Source organism: Heloderma suspectum, chromosome 1 (genome assembly GCF_057233095.1).
Source record: "Heloderma suspectum isolate Gila_16-S chromosome 1, 16-S_ref, whole genome shotgun sequence".
Taxonomy (NCBI): domain Eukaryota; kingdom Metazoa; phylum Chordata; class Lepidosauria; order Squamata; family Helodermatidae; genus Heloderma; species Heloderma suspectum.
Genome location: NC_139458.1, coordinates 229,051,346 through 229,072,839, shown reverse-complemented (window position 1 = coordinate 229,072,839; position 21,494 = coordinate 229,051,346). Strand labels below are relative to the sequence as shown.

Sequence of the window (21,494 nt, the reverse complement as noted above, 5' to 3'; positions counted from 1 at the left end):
ATTTAAAGTACTACTATGATGCTTTCTGGCTAAAACAACTAATCCACATCATGTACAATTCAAAAGGAATTGCTTGGGTGGACATGGAATTACAACAGGCAATACCATCTTTTAGAGCCATGCCATTCCTCTTTCCCTCATGGTCCAAGAAGATAAAGCAAATTGACAAACAACTATGATAGTGTGGAAGAGGTGGAAAAAATTCTTGCCCCATCACTTTCACCCCTCACATCCTTCTTAGACCTATTCAATTTTAGGGATAAAGACAAATATATCCAATATGGGAAGTGGGAAGAGAAGGGCATATTTAGAATTAGAGACCTTTTTGTTAGAGGTCAACCTATAACAAAGGAATCTTTGCACACAAAGCTGGGAAACACCCCATATAATTGACTCCAATTAGCCCAAGTTTGCTTTTTAATAAATAAAATAACAAAGTGTGATGAACAATGGCAATCTTTAACAGTTTTTGAACATCATTGCATTTCAGACAAATCCCTGAAAGGCCTAGCTACCCTTATATACCAACAGCTAATACATGCCACTATGGGTAATGCCAGTCGTATCAGGCTGGCATGGGAGGATGATTTAGAAATAAAAATTGATGAACATAAATGGTTGTAAATCTGGTTTCAACTACCTTTAAGAACAACTTCAGCCAGAATCCAAGAGGCAGCTCTTAAAGCGTTCTTTAGATGGCACTGGACACCTCTAAAATAATACCATATCAATAACTCACCACTTTGCTGGAGAGGTTGCAAGGTTCTTTTATGCATATGTGGTGGGCATGTAAGTCAGTAAAAACTTTCTGGGAAGCTGTTTTTGGAAAATTTTCTGAGTCATTACAGGGCAACTGCCGTTTCCTACTCAAGCCCATGCTGTTCTGTCTTTTACTGGCACTTAGGTGTTCCAATAATCCATGAGGAGTTGGTCACTTTTTTATTAGCTCAGCATGTATGGAAATTGCAGTCCAGTGGAAAATTGCTAACAATCTTTCCATACAAAAGTGGATCACGAGAGTGTGGGAAATTGCCTTGGCAGAGAAATTAATGCAACGCAATAAAGTTGTGTGTAGTTTGTCTAGTATAGTCAAGTTTGATGGAGTATGGTCCCCTTTCATCACATATATTACCTCTTTTTTCTCCTCCACTTACCCATGTTTCTCTATGACAGTGGTCAATAAGACAACTTGACATGGATGGTACTTTAGATATTTTTTAATTTTTTTATTATTTTTTAATTGTTTTTGTAACACCGCGACTGTGCAGTGTACTTCAGTTTTGGGTGTAGTTTGATTTTCTGTTCATATTTTCCCAATTAATCCCTTCTTTCCTGATGCATAGAACAGTTCCTCCATTGCTGTTGGATCTCTAGCAAAACCATATTTTCTAATTAATTCAGCTGTGGCATACCACTTGAAAGGATTCATACATTTCAGGAACAAAAGGGTTAATCTTATCCCTTATAAACTCAAAAGATACAATCTAATTATTTTCCCCAAAAAATATTTCAACAGATGAAATCCATGAGATTTAATTTGAGTGTGGTTTGGGGGGATTCCATCAAAAATCATACAAATTTTTTATTTACGAGATCAAACTTTTACCTTTTTGTCATTTTTGTAACTGGCCACACGCACCCATGACAGCCATATTAGAATGCCACCTATGGCAGTTCCTCAAAGTTCTAAATGGACCCATGAGTCCCAGTTGTGTCATAAATTCAAAGTTTATTTTGAGGTATAAAATCCCCATCTCTTTATTCATTATTTTGCATTTTAAAGTATGTTATCTGCTTTGTCACTGTTTCCACCCATACTGTGTGTGTGTGCGTGCGCGCGCGCATGCGTATACGTGGATGGACTGGGAGCATTGCATTTTTAAAACATGCTACACAAAAACAGCATTTTTCATTGGAAAAACTGCTCGTGCATTTGGAAGGAGACAGTTTCCTAGTTATGAAGATTTGTGATGGAGGGCAGGTAGCCCAAGGCTTATTTTGGGGTACAGGAATATATAAACTTCAGTTCCTTATTCAGGCTCCTCATGTACTTCTGTGTTTGTACTTACTTGTTCTTAACCAGCCCACCTTTCTGTATTTCATGCTCCTACAAGTGGATGCAGTGGAACAATTAAATTAGTTTTAGTTCCTAGAATCTTAGTAGAACTTCTGAAATCTGTAAGATAAAATCTGAAAGCAAAAATAACATTTAAAACGAAAATTCTATGATATATACCCCTTTTTTCAGTTATGGATGCTATAGCAACCCCCTGGAGAATTTCCTAGATATCCACAATTGTTAATTTCATTGTGCACATTTTGATGTACCACTCATTGTATCACAAACTTTCCCATGATATAAGCCCACTGGCAGCTTTGCAAATCTCTTCTACTGAAAAACTGCTGACCTTGCTGCACCTCTAAAAGAGTAATCCATGATGCCCCGAGGGAAGGTTTTACCTTTTGCTGTATAAACTTTAAAAATTAAAGATGCTGCAAAGTTTGTTTTTCACTACAAGTTCTAAATTATATGTAAATCTCATAGGCTACCCAGGACCTCCAGGGAGACCTGGAATAATTGCTACACCTGGAACCAAAGGAGGAATGGGAGAAATAGGTATGGTTGGTGAAGATGGTCCAAAAGGACTTGGAGGTGACCAGGGCATAGATGGAAGATCTGGAATACCAGGTTTACCTGGAGTAAAAGGTAAGATGGTATTACAAACTCTAGTATTGAGAGCTACTAATTTAGGCTATCTAGGCAGATGCATATTAACACATACACATCATTGTTTTGCCTTGAAGGATATAAAGGTGAACAAGGAGTCATGGGCTTTGTTGGCATGGTAGGAGTTCGTGGCGACTTTGGCCCCACTGGCCCCAAAGGAGACAGAGGGGCTACTGGTGAGTAAATTTTTTATTGTGCTAGTTAATTCAATATTTATGAAGCAACCATCTTCAAAAACTGCTGCATCTATACTAAAAATAATGCCCTAGACCTGGGGTGGGCAACTTTGGCAGGTCCAGGGACCAATTCCCCACACACATACCGGAACCCACTGGTGGCTGCACCCCTTCTTGGTGGTGCTGAAATGGCCACTGCTGTTACACTGCTGATTTTGCTGCTGAAATTCAGTGGTGTGATGGTAAAAAAGCTGTGATTTTCCTTTAAAAAAAGGTGCACAGGGAACATGCGCCTTGTTTACAAGCAAAATCTCATGTGACAGAGGCTTCCAAGTGTGCAATTTTCCTTTGTTCCTGCATCTTATTCCAGACTAAGTTGTAAATAATATGCAAATTCCTTACTACACGGTTTTTGAGCAGCCATTTTGTGAAGGGCCTCCATTAATCCCTAGTATACTGTAACAGTGCATATAAACAGAAATTGAGAATATCCATTTTTGTCATAGAGGGCAAATCCTAGTCACCACAATTACAATGGTGGATGAAGTCTCAGTCTCTCAGTTATGCTTGTTGTGGGGAAGAGGGTCTCAATACTCAAAGTAGAGAAAGAATGTCAACCCCAAATATTTTGGGGGGAGGGGAAACATCCCTCACTCTCCCATCCTTTTCAGAGCACCTCCATGGAGGGTATTCTCCACCGTTGGCATGGCACCACTCCTGGAGTGAGTAGGCAGGTCCACATCTTCAAATGCTTCTCCATCCTGATCCCAGACAGCTCTGCCAAAGAAGCAGAGCAGTTGGGTTGGAGCTCCTAAGAGCCCAGCCTCAAACATCTTAGAGGTCTTTTTGTTTTTTGTTTTATTTACTCTCTAGCTTCTACTTTCGCTTTACCCTTCCCACCTCCACCCTAACAGATCCAGGCAGGTATAGGGAACCAACAGGGAAGGAAGGAGAATAATGACAAATATTATGGTTGCTGGGCCAGAGGGTTCACTGAGACTCACTGAGCCTTTCCAGGCTTCAGAATGGCCCTGCACTCCCATTTCTCCTGTAATTACCTCCATGATGATGCACCTCTCTGATATTTGCATTACTTTGCTTCTCCATTGTTGTGTTAATTCGCATCTCCGATATTGTGTAAAGGCGCTTCTTTGCTGTTATGTAAACTCGCTTCTCTGATCTGGTAAGGTCTTAGGAACCTGTCATTGCAAGCAGGGAGAAAGTGCCCAGAGAAGGAGAGAGGTGGTGGTGGGGGAGCAATAAATCTGCATCAGTTTGCTGGAATGGGGCGAAACTGAGGAGGGCTGCTCTCAAGAACCAGGGATTTTGGCTTCTCAAGGCAAAAGTATGCACATTGGGGAACAGCAGAGAGAGGAATAACTCTGCAGCAGATTGCTGGAATGCGGCGAAATTGGGCAGAGGATGCTCTCATAGGGAGCCTATTTGTTGCTCTCCATCCATAATTAGTAGCAGGGGGGAGCTTGGACATGGGTTGGGAAACAAGCCTCTCTCATTGGTTGGGCAGCACCTGCTGGGTTGATGATGTTCAGTTCTACGCCCCCCACCCCACCTGGAAGTATGTTCCTTTCAAGCACTGTGTGGCCTCTGAAAACCGGATTTTAAAGGTACAGGACACCCAGCTTATCTTGCTTCATGTGTCCCTGATGGACCAAAGCCGATTCCATGAAAATCGAGACACTCCAGCATGCTTCTCATGCCGTTATCGTGAAGATCCCCCCTGCCTATGGAAACATTTTTTGTCCTTTATCGCAAACATTAGGACACAACAGATGTGTCTATTTCATCTCTTCCACAGCACCTTTCCCAGCATCCATATCAACCTATGAATTGGGTCCTCTCATCTTTTACCTAAGTATCTGCACTGCTGTTGCGTGGTAATTACTGCTTTCAGGCGGTCAAAATCTGCCTGCGTCTGCTCCATTTTTATTGCAGAACAGATCCCATGAATCAAAAGCAGACATTGCAATACTTATAACAAAAAACAATCATGTATCCTCTCCTCCTCCAACTAGGTTCAGCTTCTTTGCTAAGCAAACACTGAGTTAATTGCAATAGAGAAGTCAACTTAGGAAGCCAAAAGGTCAAGCAGAGTTGTACTGGGCAAATATGGATTTTCCAGAGAGAGATCAGAAGCGTAGCCAAGGTATTGCAGGCGGCCACGGTGGAGATGGGAATCCAAAATATTGGCCATTTCATATTCTTTTTCTTCCATGATTACTGGAGGTGGTGGAGCAGCCTGGTCATGGAAATGGTGACCCGGAGCAGCAAGGGCCAATAGGAAAACAGGGTGAATTCATAAAGAGGGGGCAGTTGTAGGCGGTAGGCAACTAGATTACTTTGCACAATTATGGGGGGGGGAGAATGAAATGGTGTGGGTCAATAATTGGTGGCTGGTCAATGCATTGAGAAATGGTGTGTGGATAGCCATACTTGATTTCTCACCCTCATGGGGGGTCCAGGTTGTCTCTTGTTATCTGAAAAATATTTGTAGGATTATTTGGCTCAGTCCCCAGCAAGAGCAGATGCTCTTGCAGGGGCTAGCCCATGGCTGGAACAGAGGATGATAGGGAAGTAGTAGGGAAAAAGCAAGGCTAGAGCCGGTAATTGGCAAAAAAAGTGTGTCTGCTGAGCATGTCTCCTGACAGAGGTGGCTCCAAGGCTTCATCTGTCTCAGGGAGTTCTAGCTCCTTGGAGGAGGAAGACCATCCCTCCAGCAGGGACATGACATCTCCAAGCCACCTTGAGTGCCATTTTTTAGTAGCAAGGTGCAGTACAAATCAAAATAGTATTAATAATAATAATAATAATAATAATAATGTATTAATAATTTATTATTAATAATAGTAATAATAGTGACATCCAGGCTGGATTACTATAATGCATTTAAATACACAAGGCTGCATTTAAAGAAGGTTCATCCCTTAGTAACAAAAGCATTTAGATATTTAGGAATTCAAGTCCCTAAAAGACAGAAGAATGTGTTCAAACTAAATTATGGGAAGCTATGGAAGGAAATAAAGAATAACATAGCCAGATGGGAAAAGGTAAATTTAACACTTTCTGATCAGATTATGACTATAAAAATGATGGTACTACCAAAATTTATTTATCTTTTTAAAGTGCTTCCACAAGAAATCCCATTTAAAAGGTTTAAAACATGGCAAAACAGCACAGAAAATTTTTATTTTTAAGACTAAAAGGCCACGAACAACAAGGGCTTTCAGTTATACATCCATGCAAGGAGGAGGATGGGGTATACCACATTTAGGGAGCAATCCTATGGCCGCTAGTCAGCAGCTAGATGGCCAGGCTACATCGGTTTCTGGGAACCAACCTCGGAGCCCTTGCTCCAAGGTCAGTTCCCTGAGAACCGACCCCCTCCCCCACGCGCGCTGCCTCACAGGCAATTTGGAACAGCCCTGCGCTCGGAAGAGGAGCGCGGAATGGCGAGAACGGGATGTTCCTGGGGGCATTCCGGGGCAGGGAAGGCGGAAATGCCAGGACAACACATCCAATGTGTCGTCCCGCAACTGCTTCCCCTGCTGCGCCTTCCTGTGGCTAGACAGCGGAAATCGGCTGTCTAGCCACAAATGCAGGGTGGCTGAAGCGTGGAGGGGATGATCCCCTCCGCACTTCTCCTGCCCCGCATTGGATAGGTGGAGTTCGGAGACGACCACCTATCCCAATAGGATTGTGACCTCCAAAACATATTACGATGTGCACCAATTAAGACATATGTTAAAAAAATAAATAACGAAGGTTCAGAAACATGAACTGGTACAAAATGCAGCTACTCAAGTACTGGTAGGTGCTGGGTAGTTGGCACTGAATTGTATCAGCTACACTGGCTGCCAGTGAGATTCTGGGCCCAATTTTAAATGTTGGTACTGGTGCTTAAAGCCTTAAATGGTTTGGGTACAGCCTTCAGCCATACTAATCTGCCCACACTCTGACATCACGCTTTGAGTCCCTGCTGGTATGCTCGCCTGCCAACGCATGGTGCTCCCAATGCACACTGGGGCCCCATGCACTTACACTAAAGTAAAAAGAAGAAGAAGCAGGCTTAGTTGCATGCTCTGTATTTGATACATAGAGTCAGGATTATATTATGTTCTATTGTGTATATAATGTTACCTGGTTTTGATTATTAATTTTGGTTTCATTACCATTGTATTGTTTTTATCATTGTTTTGTTGTGTTTGCAGTTTTCAATTTTGTAGCCACCTTTGGAGGGTTTTCTGTAAAGAGTGTCTTACAAACCTTTTAATTAACTGTGTAATAGGTTCAACTAACAGAAAAGTATCTAATACAAAGTCATTTACCTTATTTTGGATTTTTCACTTCTAGGATTTCAGGGACCTCCAGGTTCCCCTGGACTGCCTCCTGTCCTTCCTAAACTGGTTGCTGAGCAAGGGACACCAGGTGCCCATGGAAGGAGAGGGCCTCAGGGCACTTTTGGTGAAATGGGTCCTCAAGGTCCGCCAGGAGATTCAGGTAGGAATGGTTCTCCAAGGGAACCTCCATGGTTTCCAAGGCTATTTATTTCTCATTGCCCAAGCATGTAGCATTTACTTCCAAGACATGTCTTATGAATGAATTTCATGGAGGCATATGAAAATGTTACATCTAAATTCGTTAGCCATGCAGACCCCCCACCCCGAGTGATTCCCTGTGCTAATGGTTGGCAGTAATTTAGTTGGTGGCTTTGGGGCTCCTACCTGAAAACTCCACAGGAAGGTCCAGTTCTACCATAATACTTTTCACATATCTGGAAGAATCACTGCAAACGTACTTCTTTGGGGGCAGGGGGGTGGATTTATAAGATGCATATAGGCATTTCTACTATTCAAAGAGCTGTAGTGGGCTTTCATTCTTCCCCATGACATTCTTCTTATGAAGTGGTATGGATTATGATTCTGTTTAACTTTACTGTTTAGGTTTTAGAGGCCCTTCAGGTAAACAAGGACTGCAAGGAAAAGGGGGAATATCAGCATCTCCAGGCTTCAGAGGTGATCAAGGGAGAGTAGGACTGCAGGGACCAGGGGGCTTTGAAGGTAAATAGCATTCCCGGAATTCTTCCCCCTTTTCTGTCTACTGGGGCTTTCATCTGATTGAAGAAAACTTAATTATGAGTGTTACAGTGCAATCTTATCCATGTCTACTCAGAAGTAAGATCCACTGAATTCAGTGGAGATTAATCCCAGGTAAATGGGGAAAGGATTAGAAGCCATAGCTGATCAATTAAATCAGCTTATATTTGCATATGAAGCATACTTTGTTTTTAGATGATGCATCTGTGCAGGCATGATTTTGGAAGATGCATTCCACCTCCTCTGTCACACAAGAGGTAGCACCTATTTTAAGATGGTGGTTGCCATCTGCAGTTTTATTTGTAATAAAATTAAGTTTAAACATTAAAAAATCCAGGGCAGCTTTTTAGTTCAAAATGTTTCTGATTGATTAATCCTGGGGTCCCTAATTAGCCCATGGGAGCTAATGTGCCTACAGACATACCTCACTTGGTGCCAGCCTAGGTCCCTTGCCCCCCCCTCCCATTTTAAAAAATAAATTCTACATTTTTGTTTACTTTGTGCAGACAGCTGCAGATCAAAGCACCTAGCTTGCAGCCACTGGTCATTTTCCAGCATGGGCCCAAAGGTATTCTTCGGGAATGAAGAATGAAGACAAAATGAAAATGGTGGGCAGCTGCAGGTTGGGTGCTTCACTTTGCAGCACACTGGCAAGGCTGCCTGCTAAAAATTGTGTGGTTCCCGCCCCACACAAAAAAAAAGAGGGAAAAGAAAGGGAAAGGGTCCCTGCTGCTTCTTGCCTGTCTTATGTGCCTGAGGGGCAGGCTGAGGGGCTAGTGGGGAGGGAGGTGGAAAGACTGTGACTGGTTTGGAGAGGGCTGCAGGGCAACAGGGGGGCTGGAGGGAAGAGCTGCAGGTGACCTAGGTAGGGTTGGAGAGGACTATGGGATGACCTGGGGGCTGGTGGAGAGGGCTATGGGTGGACCAAGGGTGGGATGGGGAGCACTGGAGAAGGCTGCGGGTGGCTGGTGGAGAGAGCAGAAGGGTGCCCTGGGGTGGACTGGAGGGGGCTACAGGGAGGCAGGGAACGGAGGCATGTGTTTGTGCTTGTGTGATGGATGAATGGGGTGCATGGTTGCATGTCTGTGAATGGATGGGGGTGAATGGGGTGTGTGTGTCCATGAGAGAGTAGTGGGCTGGTTTGAATAGAATAGAATAGAATAGAATAGAATAGAATAGAAGGGTTGGAAGAGGCCTACAAGGCCATCGAGTCCAACCCCTTGCTCAATGCAGGAATCCAAGTCAGAGCATCCCTGACAGATGGCTGTCCAGCCTCGTCTTGAATGCCTCCAGTGTGGGAGAGCCCACCACCTCCCTAGGTAATTGGTTCCATTGTCGTATTGCTCTAACAGTCAGGAAGTTTTTCCTGATGTTCAGCCGGAATCTGGCTTCCTGTAACTTGAGCCCATTATTCCGTGTTCTGCACTCTGGGATGATCAAGAAGAGATCCTGGTCTTCTTCTCTGTGACAACGTTTCAAGTACTTGAAGAGTGCTATCATATCTCCCCTCAGTCTTTTCTTCTCAAGGCTAAACATGCCCAGTTCTTTCAGTCTCTCTTCATAGGGCTTTGTTTCCAGTCCTCTGATCATCTTTGTTGCCCTCCTCTGAACCCTGTCCAGTTTGTCTGCATCCTTCTTAAAGTGTGGTGCCCAGAACTGGACACAGTACTCCAGATGAGGCCTAACCAGTGCTGAGTAGAGGGGAACTAGTACTTCCCGGGATTTGGAAGCGATGCTTCTATGAATGCAGCCCAAAATAGCATTTGCCTTTTTTGCAGCCACAGCATTGTTGGCTCATATTCAGCTTGTGATCGACAATAATTCCAGGATCTTTCTCGCTTGTAGTGTTGTTGAGCCACGTATCCCCCATCTTGTAACTGTGCATTTGGTTTCCTTTTCCTAGGTGCAGAACTTGGCATTTATCCCTATTAAATGTCATTCTGTTGTTTTCTGCCCAGCGCTCCAGTCTATCCAGATCACTTTGAATTTTGTTTCTGTCTTCCAAAGTATTAGCTATCCCACCCAATTTTGTGTCATCTGCAAATTTGATCAGCATTCCCTGCACCTCCTCCTCCAAGTCATTAAAAAAATGTTGAAGAGCACTGCATGATCGCAGTGCAGTTAACAAGCCACAGTGGCTTGTTAACCCCACCACACATGCCATTCAGATTTCCCTAATTACCCTTGTTGGTGAGGCTTTCCATGTTGTCTGAATCCGGGTGGCATGGCTTGTTTGGATAGGTGGGGGCAGCAACTCTCAAATAACCCAACAGGCCAGGGGTTATTTGAGGGTTGCTGCCTCCTCAAACAAAGCATGCCACCCAGGTTAGGATGACACAGCAAGGGTAATCAGGGAAATCAAACCATCACGTGTGGCAAGTTTAACAAGTTACTGTGGCTTGTTAACTGCGCCATGATAGTGCAAACTGGGTCACTGTGTATTTCTGGAGTGATTCAAAGGAAGAGTGTGTGTTTGGCTGGGAGGGGGAGAGAGTGGATCTTGTGTTTACACTGGTGTGTGTGTGTGTGAGAGAGAGAGAGAGAGAGAGAATGGTGTGTGTGGGGGTGCTATCTTGAGAGAGAGATTCTATGATTTTATATTGTCTAACAACATTTTCTACTGAGCCAATTACGTGGGGTTGGACTCAATGGTCTTGTAGGCCCCTCCCAACCGTACTATTCTATGATTCCATGTATATTTAAAGAGATGTTAAAATGTTTAATATTCCATTGTGAACATGCACACTCCTTGGGGCCATCTTCATGGAAACACATTCAGAATCACTAGGCACTGAGGAGGATTCATATATGTGTAAAAGTAACACTCCATTCTTTTACTATCATATGATGCCAGAGCCATTTTCAAAATGACTATAGTTCTGTAGCTGTAGTCACCTAAGTACTTATGCTGAATTATTCAACACTAAATAAGGAGGCCGTGACTTTAATTGGATTGTAATGACAATGCTTCCATATTCTGTCTTTAAAATCAGTTTACTTTCTGTAATGCCTGTGCCCCTTTTCCCCTCCCCAGGTGCAGTGGGTAGTCCAGGTACTCCTGGACTGCCAGGTATGCCAGGCCGCAGCATCAACATAGGATACCTTCTGGTGAAGCATAGCCAGTCGGATCAAGAGCCAATGTGTCCAGTGGGTATGAACAAACTGTGGAGTGGCTACAGCTTACTGTATTTTGAAGGACAAGACAAAGCACATAACCAGGATCTGGGTATGCTTTTGTGAGCTGAGTACTCTTCATACAGTTTAGTAAAAAACTACATTTGAACAGTATTTCCAAAAAATACCAGTCCAAAATAACTAAAAAATAACTGACAACATAATAAGGGTTACATATTGGATGAAACAAACCTATTGAGAGATTTTACTTAGAATCAGAATTTAGAACCATAAACCTAAAGGAGAACTTCTTTTGCTCCTTTTCAGTTAATAATTTGAGAAACCAACATTATTCTTAACACAAAGTCCAGTAGCATATTACACTTTCGATACGTCAGTAGTAGTTTTATTTGTATATATTCGAATATTTTAAAATCCCTCAATAAATGTGACTAGTAGCTTAACACTAGTCCTGTGCTTACTCTGGTTTTCGCTCTGTTTTTCCACTTGTCCCCACAGTTTTGTTTTATACAGGAAAGGAATACAGTGGACTAAAAAAACTTCCTTCCTAAAGCAAATGCAAATGTAACAGCTTGAGGAAGGTGGGAAAGAAGATAAGGGCCAACTATATTAAATTCTTTTCAGCCAGTCAGTTTTATTCTCAGTCAAGTCTTATTACAAAGAAGGCTCTGCTCACTCTGTCCCACAAAACTACAAGTTGTTCTAGTTTGGGTTATTGTGCCAGCAAAAATGCAAGTCAAGATAGAGTATAATTACTCCTGCTATTCTAGCATAATATCACAACATGTGGCTCTACATGTTGTTGTTGTTCAGTCGTTAAGTTGTGTCCGACTCTTCGTGACCCCATGGACCATAGCACGCCAGGCCTTCCTGTCCTCCGCTCTCTCCCGGAGTGTGCTCAGGTTCATATTCATTGCATCGGTGATGCTATCTAGCCATCTCATCCTCTGCCATCCCCTTCTCCTTTTGCCTTCAATCTTTCCCAGCATCAGGGTCTTTTCCAGCGACTTTTCTCTTCGCATTAGGTGGCCAGAATATTTGAGCTTCAGCTTCAGTATCTGTCCTTCCAATGAGCACTCAGGGTTGATTTCCTTTAGGATGGACTGATTTGACCTCCCTGCAGTCCAGGGGACTCGTAAGAGTCTTCTCCAGCACCACAGTTCGAAAGCATCAATTCTTCGGCGCTCAGCCTTCCTTACAGTCCAGCTCTTACAGCCATACATTACTAGTGGGAAAACCATAGCTTTGATTAGGCGGACCTTTGTCGGCAAGGTGATGTCTCTGCTTCTTACTATGCTGTCTAAGTTTGCCATACCTTTCCTCCCAAGGAGCAAGCGTCTTTTAATTTCATGGCTACAGTCACCGTCTGTGGTGATCTTGGAGCCCAAGAAAATAAAATCTGTCACTGCTTCCATTTCTTCCCCTTCTATATGCCAGGAAGGGATGGGGCCAGATGCCATGATCTTAGTTTTTTTTAATGTTGAGTTTCAAACCAGCTTTTGCACTCTCCACTTTCACCCTCAACAAGAGGCTCTTTAGATCCTCTTCGCTTTCTGCCATTAGGGGGTATCGTCTGCGTATCTGAGGTTGTTGATAATTCTCCCAGCAATCTTAATTCCTACCTGTGATTCATCCAACCCGGCGTTTCTCATGATGTACTCTGCATATAAGTTAAATAAGCAGGGTGACAATATGCAGCCTTGTTGTACTCCTTTTCCAGTTCTGAAATAAACGGTTGTTCCATGTCCGGTTCTTACTGTTGCTTCTTGATCCTCATACAGGTTTCTCAGGAGACAGGTAAGGTGGTCGGGTACTCCTATCTCTTTAAGAATTTGCCACAGTTTGTTGTGATGTACATAATGAAAGGCTTTAGTGTAGTCAATGAAGCAGAAATAGATGTTTTTCTGGAATTCTCTTGCTTTCTCCGTGATCCAGCGAATGTTGGCGATTTGATCTCTAGTTCCTCTGCCTCTTCGAAACTCAGCTTGTACTTCCGGTAGTTCTCAGTTCACATGCTGCTGAAGCCTAGCTTGTAGGATTTTGAGCATCACCTTACTGGCATGTGAAATGAGCGCAATTGTACGGTAGTTTGAACACTCTTTGGCATTGCCCTTCTTTGGAATTGGAATGTAAACTGACCTTTTCCAGTCTTGTGGCCAATGTTGAGTGTGCCAAATTTGTTGGCATATTGAGTGCAGCACTTTAACAGCATAATCTTTTAGGATTTTAAATAGCTCAGCTGGAAGACTGTCATCTCTGCTAGCTTTGTTGTTAGTAATGCCTAACTAAGGCCCACTTGACTTCACTGTCTAGGATGCCTGGCTCAAGTTCAGTGACCACACTATCATGGCTATCAGGGACATTAAGATCTTTCCTGTAAAGTTCTTCTGTGTCTTCTTTCCACCTCTTCTTAATCTCATCTGCTTCTGTTAGGTCCCTGCCTTCTTTGTCCTTTATCATGCCCATCTTTGCACAAAACGTTCCCTTGAGATCTCCGATTTTCTTGAAAAGATCTCTAGTCTTTCCTATTCTATTGTTTTCCTCTATTTCTTTGCATTGTTCATTGAAGAAGGCCTTCTTGTCTCCCCTTGCTGTTCTCTGGAACTCTGCATTCAGTTGGATATCTCTTCCCCTTTCTCCCTTGCTTTTCGATTCCCTTCTTTCCTCAGCTACTTGTAAAGCCTCATCAGACAGCCACTTGGCTTTCTTGCATTTCTTTTTCTTTGGGATGAATTTAGTTGCTGCCTCCTGAACAATGTTACGGACCTCCGTCCATAGTTCCTCAGGCACTCTATCAGGTCTAATCCCTTAAATCTATTCCTCACCTTCACTGTATATTCATAAGGGATATGATTTAGGTCATACCTGAATGGTTTAGTGGTTTTCCCTACGTTCTTCAATTTAAGCCGAAATTTTGCAACAAGAAGCTCATGATCTGAGCCACAGTCAGCTCCAGGTCTTGTTTTTACTGACTGTATGGAGCTTCTCCATCTTTGGCTGCAAAGGACATAATCAATCTGATTTCGATATTACCATCTGGTGATGTCCATGTGTAGAGTCACCTTTTGTGCTGTTGGAAAAGAGTGTTTGCTGTGATCAGCGTGTTCTCTTGGCAAAACTCTATTAGCCTTTGTACTGCTTCATTTTGTACACCAAGGCCATGCTTTGGTGATTTCTTGACTTCCTACTTTAGCATTCCAATCCCCTATGATGAAAAGGACATCTTTTTTTGGTGTTAGTTCTAGAAGGTGTTGTAGGTCTTCATAGAACCGATCAACCTCAGCTTCTTCGGGCTCAGTGGTTGGGGCATAGACTTGAATTACTGTGATGTTGAATGGTTTGCCTTGGATTCATACTGAGATCATTCTATCGTTTTTGAGATTGTACCCCAGTACTGCTTTTCCCACCCTTTTGTTGACTATGAGTGCTACTCCATTTCTTCTAAGGGATTCTTGCCCACAGTAGCTGACACATTTATTTATTTATTTATTATTGCATTTATATCCCGCCTTTATTCCTCTTGCAAGGAACCCAAGGCGGCTTACATTATCCTCCTCCTCTCCATTTTATCCTCACAACAACAACCCTGTGAGGTAGGTTGGGCTGAGAGTGTGTAACTGGCCCAAAGTCACCCAGTGAGCTTCCATGGCCGAGTGGGGACTAGAACCCGGATCTCCCAGCTCCCAGTCTAACACTCTTGCCACTACACCACACTGGCTCACTGACACTGAGTGACACACTGACACATCCAGAGCTGAGTGTCCTTTCGGCTTTGGCCAAGCCGCTTCACTCTTTCTGGCGCTACTTGGAAATTCCCTCTGCTCTTCCCCAATAGTATATTGGACACCTTCCGACCTGAGGGGCTCATCTTCCGGTGTCATCTCTTTTAGCCTTGTGATACCTTCCATGGGGTTTTCTTGGCAAGAATACTGGAGTGGGTTGCCATTTCCTTCTCCAGTGCTCTACATACCCAACTGCTAACACACTAGGATGGCACAACTGTGTGGATTTGTTGTTAGTGCACTGGAAAAAACTACCAACAGAGAGCTGTTATAATACACAGGAGAGGGCAGAGATGAGAGAGGGCTAGGAACAGCTTACCCGCATTGGTTCCTGTTTTGTTCACCAGGCAGCCATCTAATTTAGTGCAAATACAGATACCTGACATCTAGACCTAATTGCAATTAATGTCTAACATAGCAGGATGAACTTACCTTACTAGAATCACACATTAAACTACTTTAAGGGTACAATTCTTTGGGGATATGTGGCTGCCTCTGAATTCGGAGGCAACTACCTGTCCAATGCAGGGCAGGAGAAGCACGGAGAGGATCGTTCCCTCCGCACTTCTCCTGCCCTGCATTTGTGGCTAGACAGCCAGTTTCAGCTGTCTAGCTGTGCGAAGGCGGAGCAGGGGAGGGGGCTGCCAGATGCCCCCTGGAATGCCCCGTTTTGGCTGCTTCGTGCTCCTCTTTGGAGCACGGGGTTGTTCCGTGCTGCCTGCAAGGCAGTGTGGAAGGGGGGGGAAGGTCAGTTCTCCAGGAACCGACCTTGAAGCACAGGCTCTGACGTTGGTTCCTGGAAAACCACATATCCTATGGCCGTCTAGCTGCTGACTAGTGGCCAGAGGATTGCTCCCTCCCTCTATATTTCTTTAAGCTCCAGATGCCAGAAAGTTATTGTTGACCCATGTGGCCAAGAAATGTAAAGTGTTAAGATATGAAATCGGAAAGTGTCAAAAATTAGATCACTGGATAACATCCTTTCACTCCATTAGATCATAATGATTTTAGAATTGACAAATTGAGACATCGTTGAAGTTTTGCATAGCAACTAAAACATTTTTAAAGTCCCTTTTCCCCGCACTCTCCACTCCAGTTCTCATGCATGTGGTAACAAACCTGAGTGAGTGTTGAATTTTCAGAACAAACTACACACAGAGACAGTAATGAAGGGTTGTGTTTACTTTTCCAGGCCTAGCTGGGTCATGTTTGGCTCGATTCAGCACTATGCCTTTTCTTTACTGCAATCCTGGGGATGTCTGCTACTATGCAAGCCGCAATGATAAATCCTATTGGCTCTCCACTACAGCCCCTCTTCCAATGATGCCTGTGGAAGAAGAAGAAATCAGGCCTTATATCAGCCGTTGTTCAGTCTGTGAAGCTCCAGCTGTTGCTATAGCTATTCACAGCCAAGACGTTACTATTCCACACTGCCCTGAAGGATGGCGCAGTTTGTGGATCGGTTATTCCTTTCTTATGGTATGTGCATCTTTTGCTGATTACATTTTTTAAATTACTTTTTTTCTGCTTTTATCCCAGTAGCCTCCCATTCAAGGTTGACTGATCAGGTCCATACCTCCTTCATTTCAGCAATGCTGCAGCATCAGGTTCTTCTGGGTCATTTGGTGGCCTCTGTGCTACCAGTAGGAGCCAGTTATAAACCAAGTCATGATCCAAGTAGCTTGACTGGTGGATGGGTTTGCTAGAATTCAGTACGGGAAAGTTCATCTCCCAGTGGTCCACAGTTTTTGGCTGGTCTTGGTTGCCAAGCCAACCCTTGAGGCTGCCTGTGCCTCCCGCTCCTAATCTGGGTGCCATGGCTGAGCCCCTTTCCTGCTTTTCTCTTCCGCACAAAAGGGAGGTAGAGGTTGGCCATTGCTGAGCCAAGGTACTCCAGCCACCTTGGCTGAGCAGCAGCCAAGGAGGTTTACCCCCCACATCTCCCCTTCCTGCTCTGGAGCAAGAAATGGTGGCTGTGGGCTTGGCAGCTTGGCACTGTGTGGCTAAAGCATTCTTATTACCTTGACAACATAGCAGCCAAACCATTCCCAGTAGTCCTAACTTTTGAGCTGGGGATGGGGCAGGGATTGCTGCTCAACTACCAGGGCAACCCTTGCTTAACTTAACTCTATGGCGTCAAGGCTGAGAAGGCAGCCCAGCTTGTCATGCTTGCCAGAGAGAGGCAGCAGTGGCAGTACTGGGCAAAAGTGCGGGACCCCATGTAAACAAGCACAGCTACTGCAAGTGCAGAAGTATTTGTGCATTCGGCACTGCTGCTGCACCTTCTGACTGCACTGACTGGGTTCGGATGATCGTGGGGAAACAGAAGCCACTGTCGCTTCTTCCCCCACCCCTGCACGTGGTCTGCACAACCGCCATTTGCACAACTACGAGCGACACCGCGCAGGCTGCTGAGTCATCCAAACCCAGCGCAGTGTGTGGCGGAGGTGGCTTCTTCACCACCCTACAACCCATGGCTTGCAGCAGGGGTTGTGGGGTGAGGAAGAAGCCACCCCCGCTGCGTACTGTGCTGGGTTCAGACGACACAGCAACCTGTGCAGCATTGCAGGTAATTATGCAAATGGTGGTCACACATGGGGCACACGCAGGACGGGCAAAAGAAGCCACAGTGGCTTCTTTTCCCCCTCTGATCATCCGAATGTGGCCAATGACAGCTTACACCACTGCTCCATGCGGGGTTGTTCTGTGGCAGAGGCTGTCACTGAGGGACTGGAGAGCCTGGGTGGTCCTGTGCATGGGGCAGTGGGAGGAGAATGTGGCCCTGAGTAAAGGTGGCTGGGAGACTGAGATATTTGGGAGAGGAAAGAGAAGGGAGGGTGTTGGTGGGGAAAAACCTTGAAGGGAGTTAGAAAGAGAGATTATAATGATGATGGAAATACAGAGGAAGGAGATAACAGGGAAGCTGCTGTGGGAGGAAATGAACATAAAAGCAGCAGGGGGGCGGTATGGAAGAAACTGGCAGCTGTGTGTGTGGTGGGGGGTCAGGACTGAATGCAAAATAAAGTCTTCTCCACTTAGAGCCGCTGAATCAACAACTTCTGTCTGAAATGGAGGGGCTGGCTCATGCTGCTCCCAGATCCAATGTCTGCACTTAACTTGAGAAAAGCCGAACAATGGAACTTCCTCCAGCTTTGCGTGCTACAGCTGTGCTCTCTAACCAGCTGCTGCTCCCTCATGTGCCTATGCACTGCACATGCAGAGAGCTGCTGCCGGCATCGGTCCACCAAAAAGGCTGTGCATGGCTGTGGGGCAGGGAAGTCAAGCAAGGAAGCATTAGGTGAGCTGTAGCATGGGGAAGATTAGTTGCTCTTCATTCATGATAATGTAGTAGCAGGGAGGAGCCTGGGAGCCCAGCGCACAGTTCAAGAAACTGGGGACAAAAAATAGAGCCATACAGTACCCGTAGCAGTAGACATTTAGGTCAGTGCTAGTGCTACTGCAGATTGCATACCCTTCTGGCCTTGCACTTGAACACTCTCTGTCTGATCTCTCGTAGCACACTGCAGCTGGTGCTGAAGGAGGGGGCCAGTCACTCGTTTCTCCAGGTAGCTGTCTGGAAGACTTCAGAGCAACCCCATTCATTGAGTGCAGTGGTGCTCAGGGGACCTGCCACTACTTTGCAAACAAATACAGTTTCTGGCTTACTACCATTGACCATCAGTTTCAACACTCACCGTCATCAGATACACTCAAGATTGGACTCATCCGAACACACATAAGCAGATGCCAAGTTTGCATGAAGAATTTGTAAGAAAAGAAAAAAGTAACCCCAAAATGACAAGGAACAAATCTTTTTGGTGCTTATTTAACTTATTGCCTCAAAATTTGAACAAGAGATTTATTCCCATTATAATCTGGAAGAACAAACCACTGCAATTGCTTACAACCAAGTTGTAGTTTCTGTTATCATTTACATTATTTGCTAGTTAGCTTTCATACTGATGCAGAACAGTAGACATATGAGGGTAAAATAATAGACAAGATTTAATTACCTAACACATCGGCTATCCATTAGGTCTGATTTACAGCACCAATTGGATTGTTATGTGTTGGTTCTGTATACTTACCACTGAAAACAAGTCATCATTCATAGTCATTAAATAGTAATCAAAGATAAAAAGGGAAGAGCAAACTTCACTGTGATCATCTCAGAGAGCTGAAAGGCAAATACCATATTAAAGCTTAACAAATTGTACTAAAACAGGAGCTATGCTGAGTGAGGCATTTCCTCAAAAGTAACCATCTTTTCTAGTTATAAGACTTTGATTATAAGCAGGCATAGTCAAGCATGTTTTAAGACCTACTAATTTCAATGTAACTTTAAACATGAGCTGACTGCATTGTCTCTTTGCAACTTCCATTTCAGGGCCACTCTTTTTTTCCTAAACGCTGTTGTTGTATTAAACAGTATGTTTCATATGCCTAATTATTTCCCTAACCTAGAGAACATGTACTGTATATCCTCCATGCCCTGAAACGTTAGAATCAAGATGCTGACATACTGAAAATAATGTGAGATTCTTGTACTCTCTGGCCCACAACCCATAGAAGAAAGTTCAGTTCTCGCTCAGTACCACCGAAAGGACTTCCAAACCAGCAGGGCTTTCTTTGGCCCAGAGATGGGCAGCCTGAGGCTCTCCAAATGTTCTTGGGCTTCAACTCCAGTCAGCCCCAGCCAACGTTCTGGAATGGCATGAGCTGGAGTCCAACAACAAACAGAGGGCTGCAGGTTGCCCACCCTGCATTAGCCAGTCCCAGATGCTACCACAGTAAAACATGTCCTGTGTCAATAGTATCATGAGCAGCAGCAAAGGAAGGTGTTTTGGGGAACCTGCCCTGCAACTGGTACAATTGTAATTCAGGCTGCAATCCAAAACACTTACTAGAGAGTAGGGATGTATGGGCTGTGTAAAATCCGCTCCATCTGTGTTCCACGGATTGTCAGGTGCCTTTTGTTCTGTCGTCTGCCCACAGATGGATGTGGGAAAAAAATTGTCATGCAGAAAAATACACAAATACTTACATAAGTATTTACATAATAATTTACATAATTTACCTTAATACGTAACATTTCGCGTCTTGTCCCGCCTTCCATTCAATATTGCCTGAACAGAAACTTATATATTTTCCTACAAATGTATATGCATAAATTTCAGGAAAGTAAAAAATCATCCAAAAGTCTACAGAATCCGCGTGGCCTACAGGGGTCGCTCTGCAGCAGATTCTGCAGGTTGGATTCTTAGAAGTCTGAGCTCATTTTAATCTGTCTCGAATTTCTCCAGCATCCCTAATAGAGAGTAATTCCCACTGAACTTAAGACTTCTGTGGACACATGCCACATGCCAAATGCCAATCTTTCTTCCCTGGTACTAGGGAGAGTGGTGGGAGAGCGGCTCAATTAGAACCACTCTCCTGGGAGGGAAGTGGGTGATGCAAATGGCATAGTTCTTATTCTCCAAGGGAGAGTTAGTGCCTAGGAGATTATAACATAACATAATAATTGTGCCTAGGAGAGTGACATAACATAGCAGAAGAAATAAACTTCTATGCCCAAATCCATTCCTCAGTGCTGTGAAGCAGAGGAAAAGGAGGCAGAGGTAGAATTCAATCACTGCAAGAGTCATTCCAATGAGACAGTGAGTGCGTCCCTCTCCCAGAGCCCTCCCCCCACCACAGAAAAAACACCCCTGGAGCCAGGTCCTAGATCAGAAGTATTCAGATGCACTTTAATGTAAGGTGGCTTTCCTTGCTCTTGTGATCACTGAGTTTAATTTTTGCAGCATAAATAATATAATGTGTTTTAAAATTTCACTTATTGAGTGATTTGACGTTGTACAACACATATTATTGCATAAATCCTGCAAATCTTCCCACATGAAGAAACAAATCCCCCATTAAGTTAAGTCTAAGGGGGGATCTACTGAAAACGCACTGAGAAGAGCATTGGGGTGTTGTACAGATTTTCATGAAATCGGCTCTAGTCTGTCAGGCACACACGAAGCAAGAAAAGTGGTATAAATAGTACCTAAAACCCCGTTTTTCACAGGTCAAGCTGCACTTGAAATCGCCTTACTCTGGACTTGGTTGGGCAGAGTCCGCATAGTAGAAGTGACCTTCATCAACCCCATACATGCTGCTCAGTCAGTGAGAGTGGCTTGCACCCTGCCCCTCTCCATGCTCCTCTGCTCAGGAAAGTGTCTTGGAGGAAATGAGTGATATCGTAGTTTACTATACATACTGCTGCTGCTGCCACCACCGCCTCTGTTTCCCTGACCCCAAACTAAGCCTCCTCCTCCTCCCCACACATACGCAGGAAAATCACACAGACTGCGGAAAGAATGAATCAACGGCTTTTAGCTAGGAATGGAAGAAGCAATGACTGTGAGGGGGTGACTCTGAGGGGAATGCATGCTAGGGGAATGAATGGATCAGAGGCTTGTATTGGGATTGCAAAATGCTGCTGCTGCAGGCTCCTGCTACTGGCCGCCCTTTCTCCTTCTACTCCATGTATTCTTTATTGGGGAAAAAGAGGGAATGGGGG

The 21,494-nt window shown here is 44.2% G+C and overlaps 1 protein-coding gene across 2 annotated transcripts in view; it reads left to right on the top strand.

Moving 5' to 3' along the window:
• COL4A2 (collagen type IV alpha 2 chain) overlaps positions 1 to 20,763 on the top strand; it is a 396,880-nt gene extending 376,117 nt beyond the window's left edge. For both annotated transcript variants that reach the window (XM_084820997.1, XM_084821006.1), the window contains 7 exons: positions 2,546 to 2,707; positions 2,806 to 2,904; positions 7,273 to 7,419; positions 7,863 to 7,979; positions 11,050 to 11,241; positions 16,125 to 16,411; positions 18,450 to 20,763. In XM_084820997.1, coding sequence (XP_084677123.1) covers positions 2,546 to 2,707; positions 2,806 to 2,904; positions 7,273 to 7,419; positions 7,863 to 7,979; positions 11,050 to 11,241; positions 16,125 to 16,411; positions 18,450 to 18,704 — 1,259 coding nt within the window. In that variant the 3' untranslated portion in view covers positions 18,705 to 20,763. The remainder of the gene's footprint in view (positions 1 to 2,545; positions 2,708 to 2,805; positions 2,905 to 7,272; positions 7,420 to 7,862; positions 7,980 to 11,049; positions 11,242 to 16,124; positions 16,412 to 18,449) is intronic.
• The last annotated feature ends 731 nt before the right edge of the window (positions 20,764 to 21,494 follow it).